This window comes from Leuresthes tenuis, unplaced genomic scaffold (genome assembly GCF_036924035.1).
Source record: "Leuresthes tenuis unplaced genomic scaffold, fLeuTen1.0.hap1 SCAF_15, whole genome shotgun sequence".
In the NCBI taxonomy this organism is placed as follows: Eukaryota; Metazoa; Chordata; class Actinopteri; order Atheriniformes; family Atherinopsidae; genus Leuresthes; species Leuresthes tenuis.
This window is the reverse complement of record NW_027325369.1, coordinates 29,465,833-29,483,557: the sequence shown is the minus strand read 5'-3', so window position 1 is coordinate 29,483,557 and position 17,725 is coordinate 29,465,833. Positions and strand designations below refer to the sequence as shown.

Here is a 17,725-nt window from a genome sequence, read left to right as displayed (position 1 = left end):
CAGTTGTCTAATGCATGCTAATACCATGATCCATGGATCGAATCTGTGAAATGGTAACTTATTTCTGGGTTCTTGTTTTCTGCAGAGTTGAGTCCACATTACATGATGGGAACTGTATCAAATGAAGATAAAAATATGTAAGCAGTAGCCATGTAAAGTTCTTTTTGTAACATGTAGACCAGGGATGTCCAAATCCGGTCCTGGAGGGCCGCTGTCCTGCAGGTTTTAGATGTTTCCCTGCTTCAGCACACCTGATTCAGATCAATGCACCATTAGTATAACTTAATAATCCATTTCATCTGAATCAGGTGTGCTGAAGCAGGGAAACATCTAAAACCGGCAGACATCCCTGATGTAGACCTAGCCATGTTTATTTATTCTAGCCATTACCTTAGCCATAACGCAGGAGAAAAATAATGAATCAAAAGATGGGGGGAAGCAGAAAAGACCGGGACTGTTGAAAACATTGCGCAAGATCAGTGTGGAACCAGAAATCTCTTGCAAGCCAGTCCTTAAAGTTATATCTGTGGTCATTGTGGTGCTTTTATATGCTATTAACTTTACTGGAGTCTACCTGAGTCAGTCAAACACGGTGATGGCAGCATCATTCTGTGGGGATGTTTTTCTGCAACGGGCTGGGAGATGAGTCAGATTAAAAGCTTTTCAGCATGCTCAGAATCTCATTTAGATAAAACAGAAAACACAGGAGTGTCCTGGACATGAACCCAGCAGGGCATTTCTAAAGGGAAATTCTGCAAATTGGTGCACTGACACTCCCAAACTGGTTAAGCTTGAAGGCTTCTGCCAGCAGGTATGGGACAAACCTCCAAAAGAAAAGCTGTCCAAGTTTATTGGATCATTCCTAAAAAGACCTGAGGCTGCCATTGCTGCTAAAGGTGCTTCATCCAAGTACAAAATGAAGGTCTGGGTAGTTATGCAAATGGTATATTTAATTGTTTTATTGTCAGTTATTTATCAAACAGTCCAGCAACCTGATTTTGCTTCGTCAGTGTCAGAAATATTGACGCCTGCATCTAGTTTTTCCTGTTTCGTAGCTCAGCACACAGGCGTGTTGGCTGTGTAATGCAGAGATTTTAAGCACTTCATCCGCTGGTCTTTGTCATCGAGGTTGGTTGGTGTGTTTAAGCCCACTGTGACCATTTCCAAATGCAGGGCCAGTCTCTATAATATCCAAAATTGATGGGCTGGCTTAAACAACAAATGAATCAAAGCATTTATGCCACGTGGGAGAAAAAACAAGATGCAGACAAATGCAACTGCAATGCTGAAGTGTGGGGATGCTTGTGTTTAGATGTGGAAACAGTCAGTTACAGGCATTTCTACACACCGTATGAAGAAATGTAGACTTCAGTTGAACTGAAAGGGACTGTGTTTGACACCTTTCAGCAGAGAAGTTTCAACAAGTCCAACATGTACCCCGCTGCCTCTGAAGCTTTCTGCTGATGAACTGCTCCAGAGAAGGTTTGATATGAAAGCAACTCTAACTTATGACTTAACATCTAGAATTTGGACTTGTCTTTACCCTTTTTCAGCAGAGGAAAGAGAGACTACAGGGTGGAAAATGTCAAGTCAGAGTAACTGGCTCCATTGACATTCTCAGGAGACAAATTGGAGGATTTTACACTTCAAAACTGCCCGTTCTGCTCCATTTAATGCCAAAGGAGAGCTCTCCAACCCTCACTCAGCTGTGGACTTGGTGCACACCAGTAGGGGGCACACTTACTTTGCAGGCCAGATGCCATGCTCAGCATGCGGTGAGTGACTGTGGTTCATTAACACATACAAGCATGTGCATTTGAGTTTGATGCGTTAGCAAAAGGAAGAGCAACACAGACAATGACACAGAAGGAGACACAGAAAACACCAGCGGACCTAAGGGCAAACAAGCTCACACTTACAGTAATCTGTGGTGGGGAAGCTCAGCGAAGGGTTCATAATGGATGGGGGTGGAGTCTTGATAGTTGGTCTTAATGGCAGCCTGGTTGTGCTGCCAGCCACTGGTGGAAACTCGCCATTTGCTGAAATGAAATACAAAGCAATTATTGAAAAGACAGTGTGCTTTCTTTTCTGTATGTTCAGCAATGAAATATTGCTGTTATGCTGAGAAAGTGGAAAAAGTACAGAGGCTGCAGCAGACCCCTCACTGGCACAGAAAATGTGGAGCCACCAGCAGGGGTCATGCTTTCATTTGTACCACCACTGGCCATACAAGAGGAGTGGAATGCATTACATGCAGCTGCACTCCATCTCTCCCCGTGTCTATCTTGAAGTAGACGGGTAAGCATATTCATTTTGGGAGTTTTGCAGTAATCAATCAAGCCTGCAGTGTCACCGTTTCCCAGAACTGAGATTATAAGCTTGTTGGCACCTTGATCTCCTCTGCCTCAAGTTATAACCCCAAATCCAATGCTGCCCGATTGGAACCAACAACATCCCCCCCCGTTCTTTTTTTAGTATAGGTAGAGAAACAGTAGCTGCTAGGCTGAGTCACTGCATAGATCAAACACTTTCTTTTTGGAAGGTTTGTATAATCTGTGGAATAAAAGAAGCATCAACATCTGGTCAGACATTGCAGAGGTTGCAGGGATAATTAGTGCAACCCTGCCAAAGGAACAGAAAAACAGAACATGCTCTGGTGTATAGTTGAGTGGAATCATAAAACCAATGTCAAACTGCAGTTTTACAACATCCTGCAGGACAATATACACAAAACCTTACCTTGTGAGAACCAGCGAGGACTTGAACATGGATGTCAGGTAAAAAAAAGACCGATAAGCAGCCTGAAAGTCTCTTTTTGTCCATTTTCCAACCAGCTGACATTAATTTACATAAACTTATGTTATGTTGCAAGACATATGAGCAACATCACCTGTTGATGCTGTGACTCTCATCTCCTTCATATCTAAATTAGATATGAAGGAGATGATAGAAGCCAGGAAGAGACGCTACTTGTTGTGCTTTGTTCTTGTGAGGAAAGCAGACCTGTCATGCTCGCTTTACGGCTGTGATAGCGTGAAATCTGATTTTATAAGCCTACATGTCTTACCCAGAGATGTTAAACTACAACAGGAGTGGGTACCCAGCCACTGAACATCACCTGCCTGGCACCCCCAAGCAGCTCCAATGAGAAAAGCCCACGTGTCTCACGATCAAGTTGCTTTCACTAAATTAATTTTAGCAAATTTAGAAGCAGATATGTCTGGTTGTAAATGCTGTGATTGATAATTCTGCCCCCAGTTAGGTTGCAATGACTGCGGTGATAAGATTCAAGTCGTTCCTGTTTAGACTCGTGTTCCTTTCATGAGATCTACTTCACATATATAGATGACTTTGTGTTGTTGTTTGTGTATTGTTTGCTGCTGACCTGAGGTGCCCCCTTTCATTGCATGAGGTCATGAGGTCGCAGACAAATGTTCCAGATCTGAGGAAGAGTGTGGCTAAATGGAGGCAGGAACACCAGCCTATCCCTGTCAGAGCGGGGGCTAAGTCTGGTGAAACATCCTGGAGTGTGCGACCCCCTGTTGCAAACTTATCTTCTGGATTGTTTCTCTGAAGTAAAAGCATCACAGCCAACCCCCTGATAAGCTAAAGGCCGAACAACACTTATTTTCGCCTGAATGAACAAAGTAACATGGTGATGTTGTTGCCTTTTTTCACACAGATGGTTAATGAGAGAGAAAATCTAGAGTTTGATTTTTTTTTTTTTAACATTTGAGAAATATGGTCTGAATGTGAGCATTTAATCAACACCTTTACATAGTTTTTGAAACAATAAATATTTTCCCTTGTTGCCACAGCAGTTTCCATGTCTTTTGAACCGTAAAATGCTCGGCGTGCGCTCGTAAGATTTGACCTTTGTTCATTCTCATCCAACAAAGGCTTCACTCTCTTATTGCTGCTGGCACCACTGTTCAGTTTAGTTGCTGTAAACGGTTCTGTGATGCTCCGTTTCCAAGGAGAGGCCATTTCAGTGGAACAGCTCTGTCTAGCATATCAATTCTTTGATGTTTTGTTCTGTTGAATAAAGCTCTCAGAGATTCTGCTGCTGCATGAGCCGCTTTAAAAGAACTTGACTTTGTCCGAGCTCGTATTATTTGGAGAAATGTTTGAAAATGTTTGCTCAGGTTAATGGAATTGATCAGCATCATACAGCTGTATGACACTAAACAGACTTTTAACTTTTACTCTGCTACTCTTGATTCTGGTTTGAAACTTAAATAATTAAGGTGGAAACAGCATACAGTACTGTGCTGTAAAAAAGGTGTTGAGCCACCCCTCATAGAAAGGAAAACAGTTCATGGGTGCAGAAATGATCTGAAACGTGCAAACATGAATATAAATACAGAATATGAGGCAGAAACAGAGTTTGAACTGTTCTAAGCAGCTTTAAAGTGAATATCTGGTCTGAGCTCCTTTATTCTCCAACACAGCCTGAACCCTCTGAGACAAGCTTTCTGTCATTTCTTTAAGTAGTCTTCAGGAATAGTTCTCCAGGCTTCTTGAAGGACATCCCAAAGCTCTTCTTTGGATGTCGGCTGCCTTTTGTTCCGTTCTCTGTCAGATGATCCCACACTGCTTCAATAATGTTGAGGTCCAGGCTCTGGGGAGGATTCATCCCTCCATAAGACCTGTTGCCACTGATTTTCAGTCCACTTCTTGTGTCATTTGGCATCCCTCAGCCTTTTCTCCCTGTTTCCCTTCCTTAAGAATGGCTTCTTGACAGCCACCCTTCCATGGAGACCATTTCTGATGAGGCTTGGGCCAACAGTAGATGGATCAGCTGAAGGTCCAGATGCATCTCTCAGGTCCTGTCAGGTCTTTGCTGGATTTTTTCCTCTTTCTTAAGGACATCACTTTCAGATCCTGTTCATCTGCTGGAGATAGTTTTTTAGGCCTGACACTTCTTCTTTTGTCCTCCACTTGTCCAGTTTCCTCAAATGTTTTAAGGACACACTGCACACCATGCTGAGATATGCCAAGTTTTCAGCTAACAGCTCTTTGGGAATCACCTTGTTGCTGCAGAAATCCTATTTTCTGTCTGTCAAACTGTGTTTTCTTTGCTGTTTTTCATAGATGCAACTAAAGAAATGATGTGTCTCTGTGACAGGCTGCTCGTAACAAAGTACATGAAGATACAATTTAAATGGCTTCTTTGCTAAGTTGTCTGTTATGTTTAGACACAACGCAGGTTCATCCCTTGAGTTAGGAGCCTTTTTTAATGTCTAACTGAGTCATAGGTCAGAGTTAAGTGGCTTAATAAACAAAAAAAACCATGGACAGCTACAAGGACTGGTCTGAAAATGATTGAAAAAGCTTTGAAAACTTTCACAAAGCCTGGAGTACTATTGCTTAGGACCACTTGTCTGGCTGCTTGGAAGCAAAACACAATGACTTTAGTGGCAGCTCAAAACCTTTGTAAATGACTGCGTGTTACAAAACTACTTGCCCGCCTGAGAACGATTCAGCCAGCGTGTTTCATCCAGTTTCAAATTGTCACAATGCTTCAATCTATCAGTAGCCAAAGGCCAATGTGTTCAGTGTAGATATGTGAAGTGTGCAAACAATAAACTGTAAACAATGTTCTATATTCATATGACCTAAATATTAAGACTTATTTCTCTTCTGAATATGGAGTAGCCCACTGAGAGGATGATTTCATGGTTTCAGGGGTGTATTTGCATTTCATACAGAAAGGCAAGAAGAGCTTTCCAGTTGTCTAACACAGCAGCATAACAACATGCAGATTCTTGCACTGCATCTGTGTGATATTCCCCATAGAGCTGCCCTGGATGGCAAAACAGCAGCAAAGACTGATTTCAAAGGTTTATGAGGTTTTCCTTCTTCTGCTGTCTTCAATTTCTAAAGCCACAGATACTCCTGGGGTAAATATTAACAGCTTCATGTAGTATCACAGAGCAGTTGATGAGCAGGTTCCTTTTCTTTTTAAGATGCTGGGAAAGCTTTACATGAGCTAAATATCAAGTAAGAATCCAACTGCAGGTTCCTAATTGTGACTAGCTGATGAGTTGCCCAAAATGTGTCATTTGCTGCCTCAGTGAGAACAAATCAGGCACACTTTCCCCACCATCATTACGGAAATATCAGGGGACAGAAAAAAGAGTTTTTATCTTAATCTCTGTAGTCCCGTTAGCACAACAACAGTCCCACTCCTACATCCTGGCCCGCCTGTCACTTCAGGCTGAAATCTCACCATTTGTGACAATATGGCAGGGGGCTCCCTCAACAGCTGAGTGCTTTAGAAAGTCAGAGGAAACCTATTCGCTTCGAATTACAGAAAATGACTTGACCTTAATATGTGTATGAGCTGAAACTTCACCTGTTCCCCTGGGTAACATTTATCATTAAAGGCTGTTGGATCAAGAACCTTCAGTTTGGCTTTAAATATGCAGCTTCTGCACCCGACTGGTCGTTCTGGGGGTCTCTGCTGAAATGTCTTGGGTCAAAGAAATCTTGTAATTTTCTCTTCAAAGCTTTGAAAAAGCTCTGCACTGCTTTCCTAAAATCTGCCAGCAAGAAAGTCAATAGCTCATTCCATAGCCCTGTAATCCTCGGATAAATATGATTGTCTGAGGCTCTGCTGCTCGGGAGCTTTGATACAGATTGAGTTTATGTGCTGATTTGATGGATCACATATAGCACAAGTGACCACCATGATTTTTTGGCTAAGAAAAGTACTCCACACTGCAATCTGTAATCAAGACCATAACATGTCTTAGGTGTGCACAAAAAGTTCAGAAACTTTTTATCTCTCAGACAAAGTTGCTAATAAAGCTGACTGCATCGTTATTCTGAGCATGGCAACATGCTGCTGCAGAGTGGTGCAACACACTGACCAAACACAGCATTGGTATGCTGCTGAAGCAAGAACTCGTTCAGGTCCAGCACAGAGCAGCCTGATTCAGAGGGCAGGGCAACAGCCAGTGTAGCTGTCGCTGCTCATTAGCAATGTGTTGTAAGCTACCTGCAGCCCTCCAGAGGCCAGCCACAGGGGAGGAGGGGTGTGGGTGTTGTAACCTCAGAACATCTAGAGTCTGCAACAGATCAAAGTATCCACACAACTGACACTTCATGCAGCTGCACATGGTTGGTCTTTATGCAGATTCCCTTAACTTACAAATACTGCTTTTGTTTAAGGACCTAAACTGATGTTTAAAGCTGTGCTTGACAAGGAAATGTCACCGTTTATCCTTTGATTCATGCCTTGTCTCGTCCATTCCTGTTTTATTTTGAAATATTAACTTCCCTCTCGTTTCAGGTATCTTGCCCTTCCTCCTGTGTCAAGCGTCTGATTGTCTTCCCTGATTCCAAAGTGTTTCCACCTGTTCCCCATGGTTCCTCGTGTGCTCAAATAGCCTGCGTCTCCCTTGTCTTGTGCCAGTGTGTTGCCTCCGATCATGAGCCTCTTGCATGAGTTTGTTTTGTTGTCTTTAATAGCACTTTGTTTCCCTCCTTGAGTGGAGAGGGTTTGGTCATTTTCATAGCTGCACTCTCCTCAAACCATAGTTATTGAGGAGAGTGCTCAGGAGTTTAACAGCCCTTTCATTTCATCCTCAACCTGTTGTGTAAAAATAAACATTCTTCCATTGAACTCGACCCTGCATCTGTGTCCTGCGGCCTTGACAGGAAATACATTTGTTAAAAAAACAAACAAAAAAATCCTTAATGGAAAAGATAATGCAAAAAAATGCCCACCTTTTCTCTAGTTGGAGCACTGACCTGGGTCTGAAAATATCCAGCCTCGTCATAAATATCTACACCCACCTTTAAGTTCAAATCACGCTACATTCTCTGCAGCTTGGAAATGGAACTCTTAGCTAATATTATTCTACCAGCACTTTGTTTAATGTTTTATATGCCAAACAGGAAATCTGACTTGTTATTCATCAAAAGTCAAACATTAAGAATTCTATTTTCCCATTTGTCATTAAATGCAGCACTATACTGGAACCCACCATTACAAAAATAAATGGTTTATAAACTTCAAATTTACTTAAATGGATGACAAAGCCTTGACATAAAAGGGTTTAGCGTACACTGTATGTAAATGATGACAGTAAACCCTGAGATATAAAGCCAATGAGGAAGTGTCTTACGGTGCAGTACCTCTAATGGCCACTAGTTGGCTTCAAAGCATTTCTCTAGAGTCCAATTAAAAACATTAGTTTTTGTAGAGAACAATCATGAGAGAAAAAAAAGAAACTTTATGGTTTATTTTCTTTGGAGAGGGGGCAGGAAAGTGGGCAGAAGGGGGAGGGATGACATGCAGCAAAAGGCCACATCTCAGTACTGCATTTACTGCACGTGACTGTTTAATTGGTGTTTTTTGTGACATTTGCTGACTGTCTTTACATAACATTTAGCATGAAACTAACCACATTAGCACTAATGTGGTTAGTTTCATGTGCATTAAACATCACAGTAATTATTCTGTATTCTGACCCTGTTTTCACATCTGCATGCACCTTGATTCTGCATGAACAACTGGATCTAGAGGACTACATCCTGGTTCTCTGTGTTGTTGTGGATGGAGTTTAGCTACCTGTGTAACTGCGGTTGCAACACCATGAGAAGGATAGCAGATCACCATAAAAGGAAATTAAACTATGTTGTAATTGTGGCCACAGTTGTTAGTAAGCGCTCGAGACGACCGGATAAATCAAGTTTCTTTTGCATAAAAACACTAAACGATGACCAAATGTCTAGCAACTGATTCACAAAGCTCATGAAAAGTTTGTCAAGTTTAAACCTTGCTTTGAGATGAGCCTATTTCAACATCAAATTATCAATTGTTTTTTCCTTTAAACTCATACTTCGGATCAAATTAATCTTGGGTCAGATAATAAATGAGGCCCCCTACAAATAAAAGCTTTTAATCTTCACTGTGGAAGCACTGAGGACCAGGTGGAAATGACAGGAATAACTGAAAAAGAAAAACAGACTTGACCTGCCTGAGTCAAACTAACCTTGGACACGTTTCAGCTTTGACTCAGTTTAGTTCCTGACTCTTCACTAAAGTCGAGGACCAGCCATACCGAGGCAGCACGCGCACTCTCGGGTGTTTGGGAATATCTATGGAAGCAGCTGGTGCTGCTGTTAATGCAGCTCATCATGAGCGGAAACAAGATGTCACACACCAAAGAGAGAAGAATGAACTTCCTGTACCGTCTAACCTAATAAACTAATCTAACAATGCTGGATGAAAATATAATGTAGAAACTGACAGCCAGGTCCAACAGCTGAAGGGGAACAGATACATCATTCAGAATACAGCACAGATATGTGCAGGGAAGAGGCCATGGGCAGCTGATCCTCTGCATACTGTGTTCCCGGAGTGTTTCCCCACCAAAACACATCACAGGGCTGTGCCGGTTCTATAGCTCAAAGATGCATCATGCTAATCCGTCACAGTGATCACTGTTGGAGTTTATGTCTTCTAGAGTTTCAGCATCTCCCTTTGACTGTTTGGCCTGATGGGTGGTAAATGTGACCGTGGGTAACAGATACCCGGTACAGAGGAACTTTGCATCCTGATGTTCCTTCAGGGCTACCGTACAAGTCATGCTACTCAGAGGACATAAAACTCAACTTTGCAGACAAATATCTCCTTTGGGAAATGTCATCTGTAAATAAAGCATTGTCGGCCCGATAAGCCCCTGTGATGCAGCATCCACAGCAATTTCTCCCATCACAGTTGTCTGATTAACTGTGTTGAGATTGTATCTGCCCTCATTAACCGCAAACATCATCTGGAGGTGACACAAAATAGATTATTTGTATCACTTTGATGAAAATTGGAATTCAGATAATGTGCTTCAATATATCTGATAACTAAACAATTTCCATCATAGCATCTTTAATTGAATTGTTTTTGGCACAATGCAAAAAAAAAAAAAAAACCCACCCCGTTCACCCTCGGCTAAACACTCGATAGGGTCCCAGTGTAATAATTAACGTATTAGCATCGAATCACAGGATGAAAATAAAAAAGACTGTTGGAGGGTGGCACGCACACCCAGCTTTTCGGGTCTAATATTCTAACACAGTTCTCAAAGTTGAAGCCATATTCAGACTCAGACACACTCAGTTATTACAATTCCCATCACAGTTCAAACTGGTTCTCAGATAGGCAGAGATGGGGGAGGCGCCGCACTCCTAACCTTTCATTCTCACTCTCACATGGTTGTCATCTCGCACTTGTTTTTACACCGATAAACCATCTCAGTTATAACCAAAAAAATATCTGTAGAGGTGACATGAAGCCTAACCTTTACGAGGCAGCGGTAAAACATTGGAATATAAAGCGTTATCAATCAGCCGGCAACACTTCTGACATTTCACACCACATCAAATGCTCTCTGGGAAAGCGTTTTAAAAGAATAGAATTAGATGGCATCTCCATAAAGAGTTGTCAGTCTATATGAAGTCAAAGCCGCAGCAGATTTAACAAAAATCACTCCTAACAGTGCTGCAGACTTACAAGAGCTAATTAGCATTTGGGAAATTTATTTGAATTGTCTTGAATGAATTGCAAAGTAATGAGCTGCTCAAGTGAATTCAACATAGCACAAGTGAGAATAGAATAAATAAATCACTCGATCCCGTCATGATCGCCACATCTGCACTGATAATCAATTCAACTGCTCTGAATCATTCTGGATGTGCTTAAACTCAACCGAACAGATTCTTCAAGTCGTGACCAATCAGTCGAGCGATCTGTAAAAAAAAAACTCCTTCAAGCCAGCCAGGGTCTTATAAGAAAGAAAGATGAAACATTTTCATGGTACTCACATGCCAAGAAGCAGTCCATACTGAAAGAGATGTTATCAAGAGAGATGGCTGAACCGGGGCCAGGTCCATCGTTCATGCTGAACTGGAGCCAGAACCTGAGGAAGGGCGGAACTGTTTTAATGGTCAAAATGGTCACTAAGAACAGAAAACAGCCCTGTGAAAGAGAGTCTTACGTGTTAAAGAGCTGCAATTCCTTCCCCAAGTAATGATGTTAAAACTCTCAAATCTAAGCTGCGAAAGCCCATATTCATGTAATAACTGTAACTTGAATGTGGTTTGAAAAACAGCTAAATGATGATGTAAATTGTGTGAGGCAGTGTCCTTTCGTTCCAGTGGAGAAATGTGTGCATTCATTCATTAATATTTAACTTGTAGCTTTAGTTTAATGGTAATATGCCAAGATTTACAGTATACACACCATCTGCTGGTACCGGACTTCAGGCTGCAGATTCAATTTAAGCTCAACAAAGGTCATTGTGCAAAGTCTGCGAGGTTCACCAAGTGGTTACAGACATGACATTCTAATTAAAAGCACAAGCGGAGCCGACTACATAACCCAGGAATCAAAATGTAATCACTCTCAGGGGAGCAGGATTATCCAAGCTTGAACAGCAAAGAAACCCCCTGTCAGGCAAACAAAGATGAAATGCCCTTTCTGGGTTGTCTTTTTTTCTTTCCTTATATAATTTTGTTTTAATATCTCTCTTCATTGATGGGAAATCCGAGCTGTAGCTAATTGTAAAGGCAAGTCGAGTGGAGCGAGTTTTGTGTATTGATTTCTCTTCACTTGGTCACAGACAAGTGGAACAGAAAGAGAGGAAGGTGGATTTTATACAGCTGTACACATGGAGGGTCCATTATTCTGGCCCCAATGGAATCAATTAATTTTGTGGAGTTGAGAGGAAATGTTTTAATGAAGAAGCATTTCTCTCTTAAATGAATGTGGAAAAGAAAGTAAACCCTCTTTCAGTTTGGAGGTCTTACAAAACTGCACCAGGTCTTAAACTGAGGTAAATACACCCTCAGAGGAATAACGGCACGTGTGTCACTGTTCATTTAACAAAAAATAAGGCAAAACGCAGAAGTCCACCTCACGACTCAACAGCTTGTAGAACCACCTTCAGCAGCAACCTCATCATTAAGTTCTGATTTGTTGCGTTTATGTGCAACCAAACCAACAAGTGATAATGCTCGTCTTACATAACATAAAGAATGTATTTTAGACCTAGAAATGATCATTTTCTAACCCTAATCACCTGCCTGCTACTTACCTTTTTAATTCCTATAGAAGCAGAAAGGTTCCCTTAGTTTTTGTCTTAGAAATAATTCATGATGTAATATGTCATGTGCTATTGTTCAGCTGAGTTTGTACTGACCAGAAACACGTGATTTTACATAAACACTATGACTGTATATCTTAAAACTTCCTCGCGACAGAAGCACCTAAGTATTTGTATTGGTCTGAACACATTGCCCTGATATAATCACATCTGCTGGTCATGTGGTGAAACAGCGAAGTCGTACCAGTCTGCCAGCCCGTAAAGGGGAAGTGTGATGGGCTTCCAGCCTCTGTCAGATTTGGGCTCGCTGGCTGAATGCCACAGTCTGCGCTTCTCATCGGGGCCAGTGCTGTTTTCCACTATCCAAAGAGACAGCAAGCCCTTGTGTAAGCCTCCGGAACACAGCCAGAACCGCACCTGTTGAAGTAAGATGAGATTTCAAATTGGCAAATAAGAATTCAGTGTACAGTCCAGGTTTCCCTCAACGTTCGGTTGATGATTTCTGAGACATTTTTGTTGGCCTATAAAACATGACAGCATCACCTTCCTTTGAGTATTTCAGAATTTAAATAAACCAGCCAAATGTGTTATCAGTCAAGGGAGAGATGCACCTAAAACTGCAGTGAGATTAATCAGTTACCGCCATCTGTTCAGTTCTAATTACTCAGTATTAATAGAATTCAATTAGTTTATCATTTGGGTCACCAAGCATGCTCCAGCAACACTCAGTCCCACCATGCTGTTTTCAGGAGGGATATGTTGGGTCTTACCAAGCCAAAACTTCAACAACACACCCGCTTTCACAGGATTAACAGGAAAATGTGACCATGTCCCTCTCCAGCGTTTTCAGAGCTGAGAGCATATTTCTTATTCCACTGTTTAAGTGGAACAGATGTTAGCTAAAGCTTGGTAACTAAATTCACCACTTAAAGGCTGAGTGCTTGTTTTGTGACCATCAATAGAAAGCTCTGCTCTTTATCGTCAACTGCAGAAGCACATGGTGAACATTTTAACACCCAGATTGAAGGCATTGTAGAGTGCACATGAGAGTGAACAATGTCTGCTGCTAATACCCCAATCTAATATCCTCAATATATTTGAGCAAGACGGTTCAGCTTGAACAGAACAAATTCACGTTTGACCATATAGAGAGAAGGATTTAGTGAGTCAATCTGGAATCATGGCTAATCTTTGGCCGCTTGCCATGGAGCTCTGGGGCAACAGTGTGGTACTTCTTCCACTGCCATCTACAAATATCAGATACATGTGTGCCCAAGAAGCACAAATATCATTTTTCTTTCCTTCTTTCTTACAGGATAAGTCAACTAAACCTTCATCCTCTCATCTTGTTTTATGACCCTTTGCACCTGCTTTCATCTCTCTCACCTCCAGCATCCTACTTCATGTTAAACGTGCAAAGAAAAAATGCATGTGGTCAAAGGTCATTGAGCTCAGCTATGTCAAAACCCGGCTTATGAAAAGCGTAACTGAACAAAAAACAACTTTTTATCCAGGGACCTACATCCAAAGGTTTGTTTTTTTTTCACCTGAAAACTCTTGGGGGGAAAAGGTAAAGGTTACAGTTTCCAGCAAAATAATTAATGATAATGAAAAAAATTCTGGTGAGTGTAGGTCAAGCTAACTTCACTTAATAACAAAGAGAGAAAAACAGGCAAACTTGACAGTGGAATTTATTACCTTTTCAAAAACGTTCCTGAACAAATGTTGAGTCTTTAAGAAAATGTACAATTTAAAGGGAAAGTTCCGGTTATTTTTTTAAACCTGGACCTCATTTCTAGCTGTGCATATGTTCATTTACTCATTGATTATATTTTGGTGTCACTCGGAGTCGTTTGGATGTTAATTAGATCATTCGAGAGCCGTAAATCCACATGAGTGAACGGGCCAAGACCAATGCAGCCTCTAAATCAGACGAAACTCACCACCTTCATTTCACTAATACTTCAATGCCAATCGCCTGTACTATTCCCCTGTGAGTTTAGAGTTGCCCGTTGTTATTATCGGGAGCTTTCTATATACACGGCTTTAAATTTCCAACAAAAGAAGGAAAAACGGAACTTTCCCTTTAAAGCTGCAGTGCGTAACTTCTACGTGTCGATAAATATCCGTTTCACCCAAGCCACTACAGGAGGAGATGATACAACGCTGATTTAAGCCGTTCGACTCCTCTAACGCCTCGCTGTATTTTTCAGTATTTGTTATTTTTGTATTTGGTGTCGTGGGGCGTTATTCCCGCGCTGACGCACAGGAAATGACGTATTCTCCTCGGTTTTACCTGACAGCGAGAAGGGAGGGGGACGAGAGCGCTGCCAGAAGCAACATGGCGGAGAACCCAAAGAAGCGACCAAGAGCTTCAAAAGTGGATCGCACTAAAAAGAAAAGGCCTTCTCGTTTGGCAGAAGGACTGTTGAAGAAGAGAGAGAATGACAAAGGGAGGAGACTAACCAGAATTTGCATCGGCGTCGCTTTTCCATGGAGAGACCTGAAGGAGAAGATTGGACTGAGGTCCAAAACCGATGTTGCCCTGATACTGCTGGATAAGTAAGTGATAAGGTGACCAGACATCCCGATTTCCGGGGACAGTCCCCGTTTTGGGTGACCTGTCCCCGGTCAAACCGAAAATGTCCCCGATTTTGACACTGAATGGGGGAAAATGCGCGCAGACTCAAAGTAACACCAGTTATTATGGCAGCCATTTAATGCATCGCCAGAGACGACGTCATATGACGTACAGACACAGCAGCGTCTACAACAACAATCTCGAGGCGGCAAAAAGGAAAGAAAAGAGAAAAGATAAATGGTATGTTGTGTAATAACTTATGTATTTTGTGTGAACCGGCAGTAGACTTGGCTGTGAGTGCATGTGTGCCTGTGTGAATGTAACATTAAAGTAAGAATGATTGTTTATCTGAATTGAAGTCCTTACATAAAGTTATAAAAGTCAGTGAACGTTAACATTATGACACCGTTTTCACCGGGCCATACCTCGCGTTGAGGTGCCGGCCGCATCGTTGTAATAACGCAGAAATCCTCTAGAGGGCGAAAGAGGTTACACACTGCAGTTTTAAACTAGATTAAAAAGAGAGTGAAAAATATTGTTTCTTTTGTTAAAACTTGGTTGTTATATTTCACAACAGAATTGTGATGATTACACTCTAATTTCACGCTGTTTCTCATAGAAACGCAGTTTAAACGGCAAAATGACCATCTTGGTGGTGCAGTGATCGTTGCCATGTTTCTCAGACCTGTATAGTGTCCATACAGCTTATAGTACCATTTCTAAAATAATCAAAGAATTCTGCACGAGAAGCTTTGAGCTCCGGTGTAAGCAACACCAGCAGAGTGGGAGAAAACAAAAAATGAAAGGAAATTTCTATGTATTAAAAGAAGAATTCATACATCAAAACAAAGGAAGATTTGTTGTCTGAAAGGTCAACAGACTAAGACTTTTTGAGTTAGAAGCCTCCAAATGACCAGAACACCACTAGTTATCTTACAGAGTTACAAAAAGAGCAGAATTTAAAGTGAAAGCTAAAAGTTACATATCGAATTGTCCATTTTTCCCAGAACACAAACGTCACACCACTGTTTCAGTTTCTCTTAAACAGCAGTGGTTTGAGACAATAGAAGATATTGAAATACTGGTCTGAGTTAGATAGTATCTGTAGTTAACCTCGCCATGACTGCCATTCAGAGCTCACAGGCGGAGTGAACATTTGATAAAGAGCAGCTTTCTCACGTTTCTGTTCTATTAAAATCACAGATTCAGTTTAAACTTGTAGGAGTTCGCAAGAGACGAGGGGATGGGTAGTTTCAGCATTCCCACTGCAGTTTACCCTAAAATTTACAAGGTCTAATTATACATACACAATATCTCGAAAGTAATATCTTGGATATTCTATCATCTCTGGGGAGACTCAAGTCAGTCATGTGGAAACACCTGGTGAGTTATGTTATTCAAGCTTTCTCTGGCCAGACATGATTTGCAAAGATGTTTCCATTCCCTCTAATGTGCATCACGTCTTCATCAAAGCAAGCAGAAACCACCTCAAATAAACGGATATATTTTCTGCATATTAATGGATATATACATTATATAGCTTACATTCTAATGAAACTAAGCTACTGATAATAATATTCCTCACTTCCTGGTATTTCCCTTTGTGAATGTGCTGCAAATGATTTGGAAATATGATTTGAAAGTCACCATAATCATACCATTTTAGGCTACTTTCATGACAAATCCAACAGGAACATTGAAAAGTCAATTGGATGTGGAACCTTTAAACCAACTGACCAAGTTTTAGCATTAGCTAACTGAGCTAAAAGAGAAACTGTCAAATCAATGCCTCATTTCCTGGGAATGTGGAACTGTGGACACATTGTTCCAAAGATCCCAGTTAGCCAGCAGCTGGTGGTAAATTTACTGTAAACTGCTAAGATGGAAGAAGCTTAACGAGCGCAGCAACAGCTAAGTGGTGAGAGGCTCACCGTGCAAGGAGAGTTTCTCAGAGGAGGAGGAAAGAGAGGACTCCTCAGTGATGCTGAGCCACGTTGAGCTTTAGAGTGGCCTCCCTCCACAGTGAATGTAGCACCTTAACAAACGCACAGATAAAGAAAAACAGTGTCAGGGAGCACAGACTCCAAATCAAGCACATAGTCTTCACATAAACACATGTAAACTTACAGTAAATTGTGGCTTTAAGCCTAACGTTAACCCTAAGTTGGCATATTTCATCGTGTTTTTCTTACTTTTATGCACAAACGATCAAAATGTTTTCAAAGGAACTCTCAAACAGAGCAGTTAACACTGATAACCATCACAGCTATGATTAAAACAAAGTAGCCAATAAGTTTAACAAACGTAGCATAAAATTACAATCTCAGTTTTCTCGTTCCCTCATACTATTCTTTAGACTTCTGTAAATAGCCAGTAGGAAACGTGCCTCAGTAAACCTTAACATTAACACGCTTGCGTTGCTGCTCTCATAATGAAGGCAGGAGTCGGAGCCTATGAGGTTTTACACGCAGTTGGAGCCTGATTGTTGCACTGATCTCTGACGAAGATGGACTCAAATGCTCAAGGTCAAATTCATGTTATTTATAAGCTTGAAATACCCCATACTGCTTTACTGTCAAATCTTCTCCTTTGAAGTTGATTTTTAAAGCCTGCAAATGAGTTTTCTCATCACTTGATCTGAACAGGAGTCTCAGTAACATATATGAGGCTAATAAAAGCTACCTGATGATGGGCAGCTCTGTCTAGTCCCCTTGGCTGGTGACGTGAATCTTCTCCAAGAGAGACTGCGGCCTGGTATTGACTGCCAGTTGCACTCACCCTCTTCAAAAGAGCAGTAGCTGCCATTGAGAAAGTGGCCTGGAGAGAGATAGGAGAGAATATATCAGGGGAGGAGAGGAAAAGATACTAAGGGAAAGGGAGGTATATAATGAGTGGACAGGCTGAGCATGAGGGGTGAAAGAAGAAAGCAGAATGAACACTGGGAGCCAAACATCCAAGGAGAAAAAGGACGGGGCTAGGATGGGGATTGGCGATGAGGGAGTTGAGTGACGGGGAAGGCGGAGAGGCTCAGAGC

General features: G+C 41.5%; 1 protein-coding gene across 1 annotated transcript in view; it reads right to left on the bottom strand.

The window, feature by feature from the left end:
• Window positions 1-17,725, bottom strand: part of alk (ALK receptor tyrosine kinase) — a 398,068-nt gene that overhangs the window by 49,899 nt on the left and 330,444 nt on the right. The window contains exons 7-11 of the mRNA XM_072364756.1: window positions 17,374-17,508; window positions 16,623-16,726; window positions 12,355-12,527; window positions 10,831-10,925; window positions 1,920-2,039 (exon numbers count right to left, since the gene is read on the bottom strand). Of these exons, the coding sequence (XP_072220857.1) occupies window positions 1,920-2,039; window positions 10,831-10,925; window positions 12,355-12,527; window positions 16,623-16,726; window positions 17,374-17,508 (627 nt within the window). The remainder of the gene's footprint in view (window positions 1-1,919; window positions 2,040-10,830; window positions 10,926-12,354; window positions 12,528-16,622; window positions 16,727-17,373; window positions 17,509-17,725) is intronic.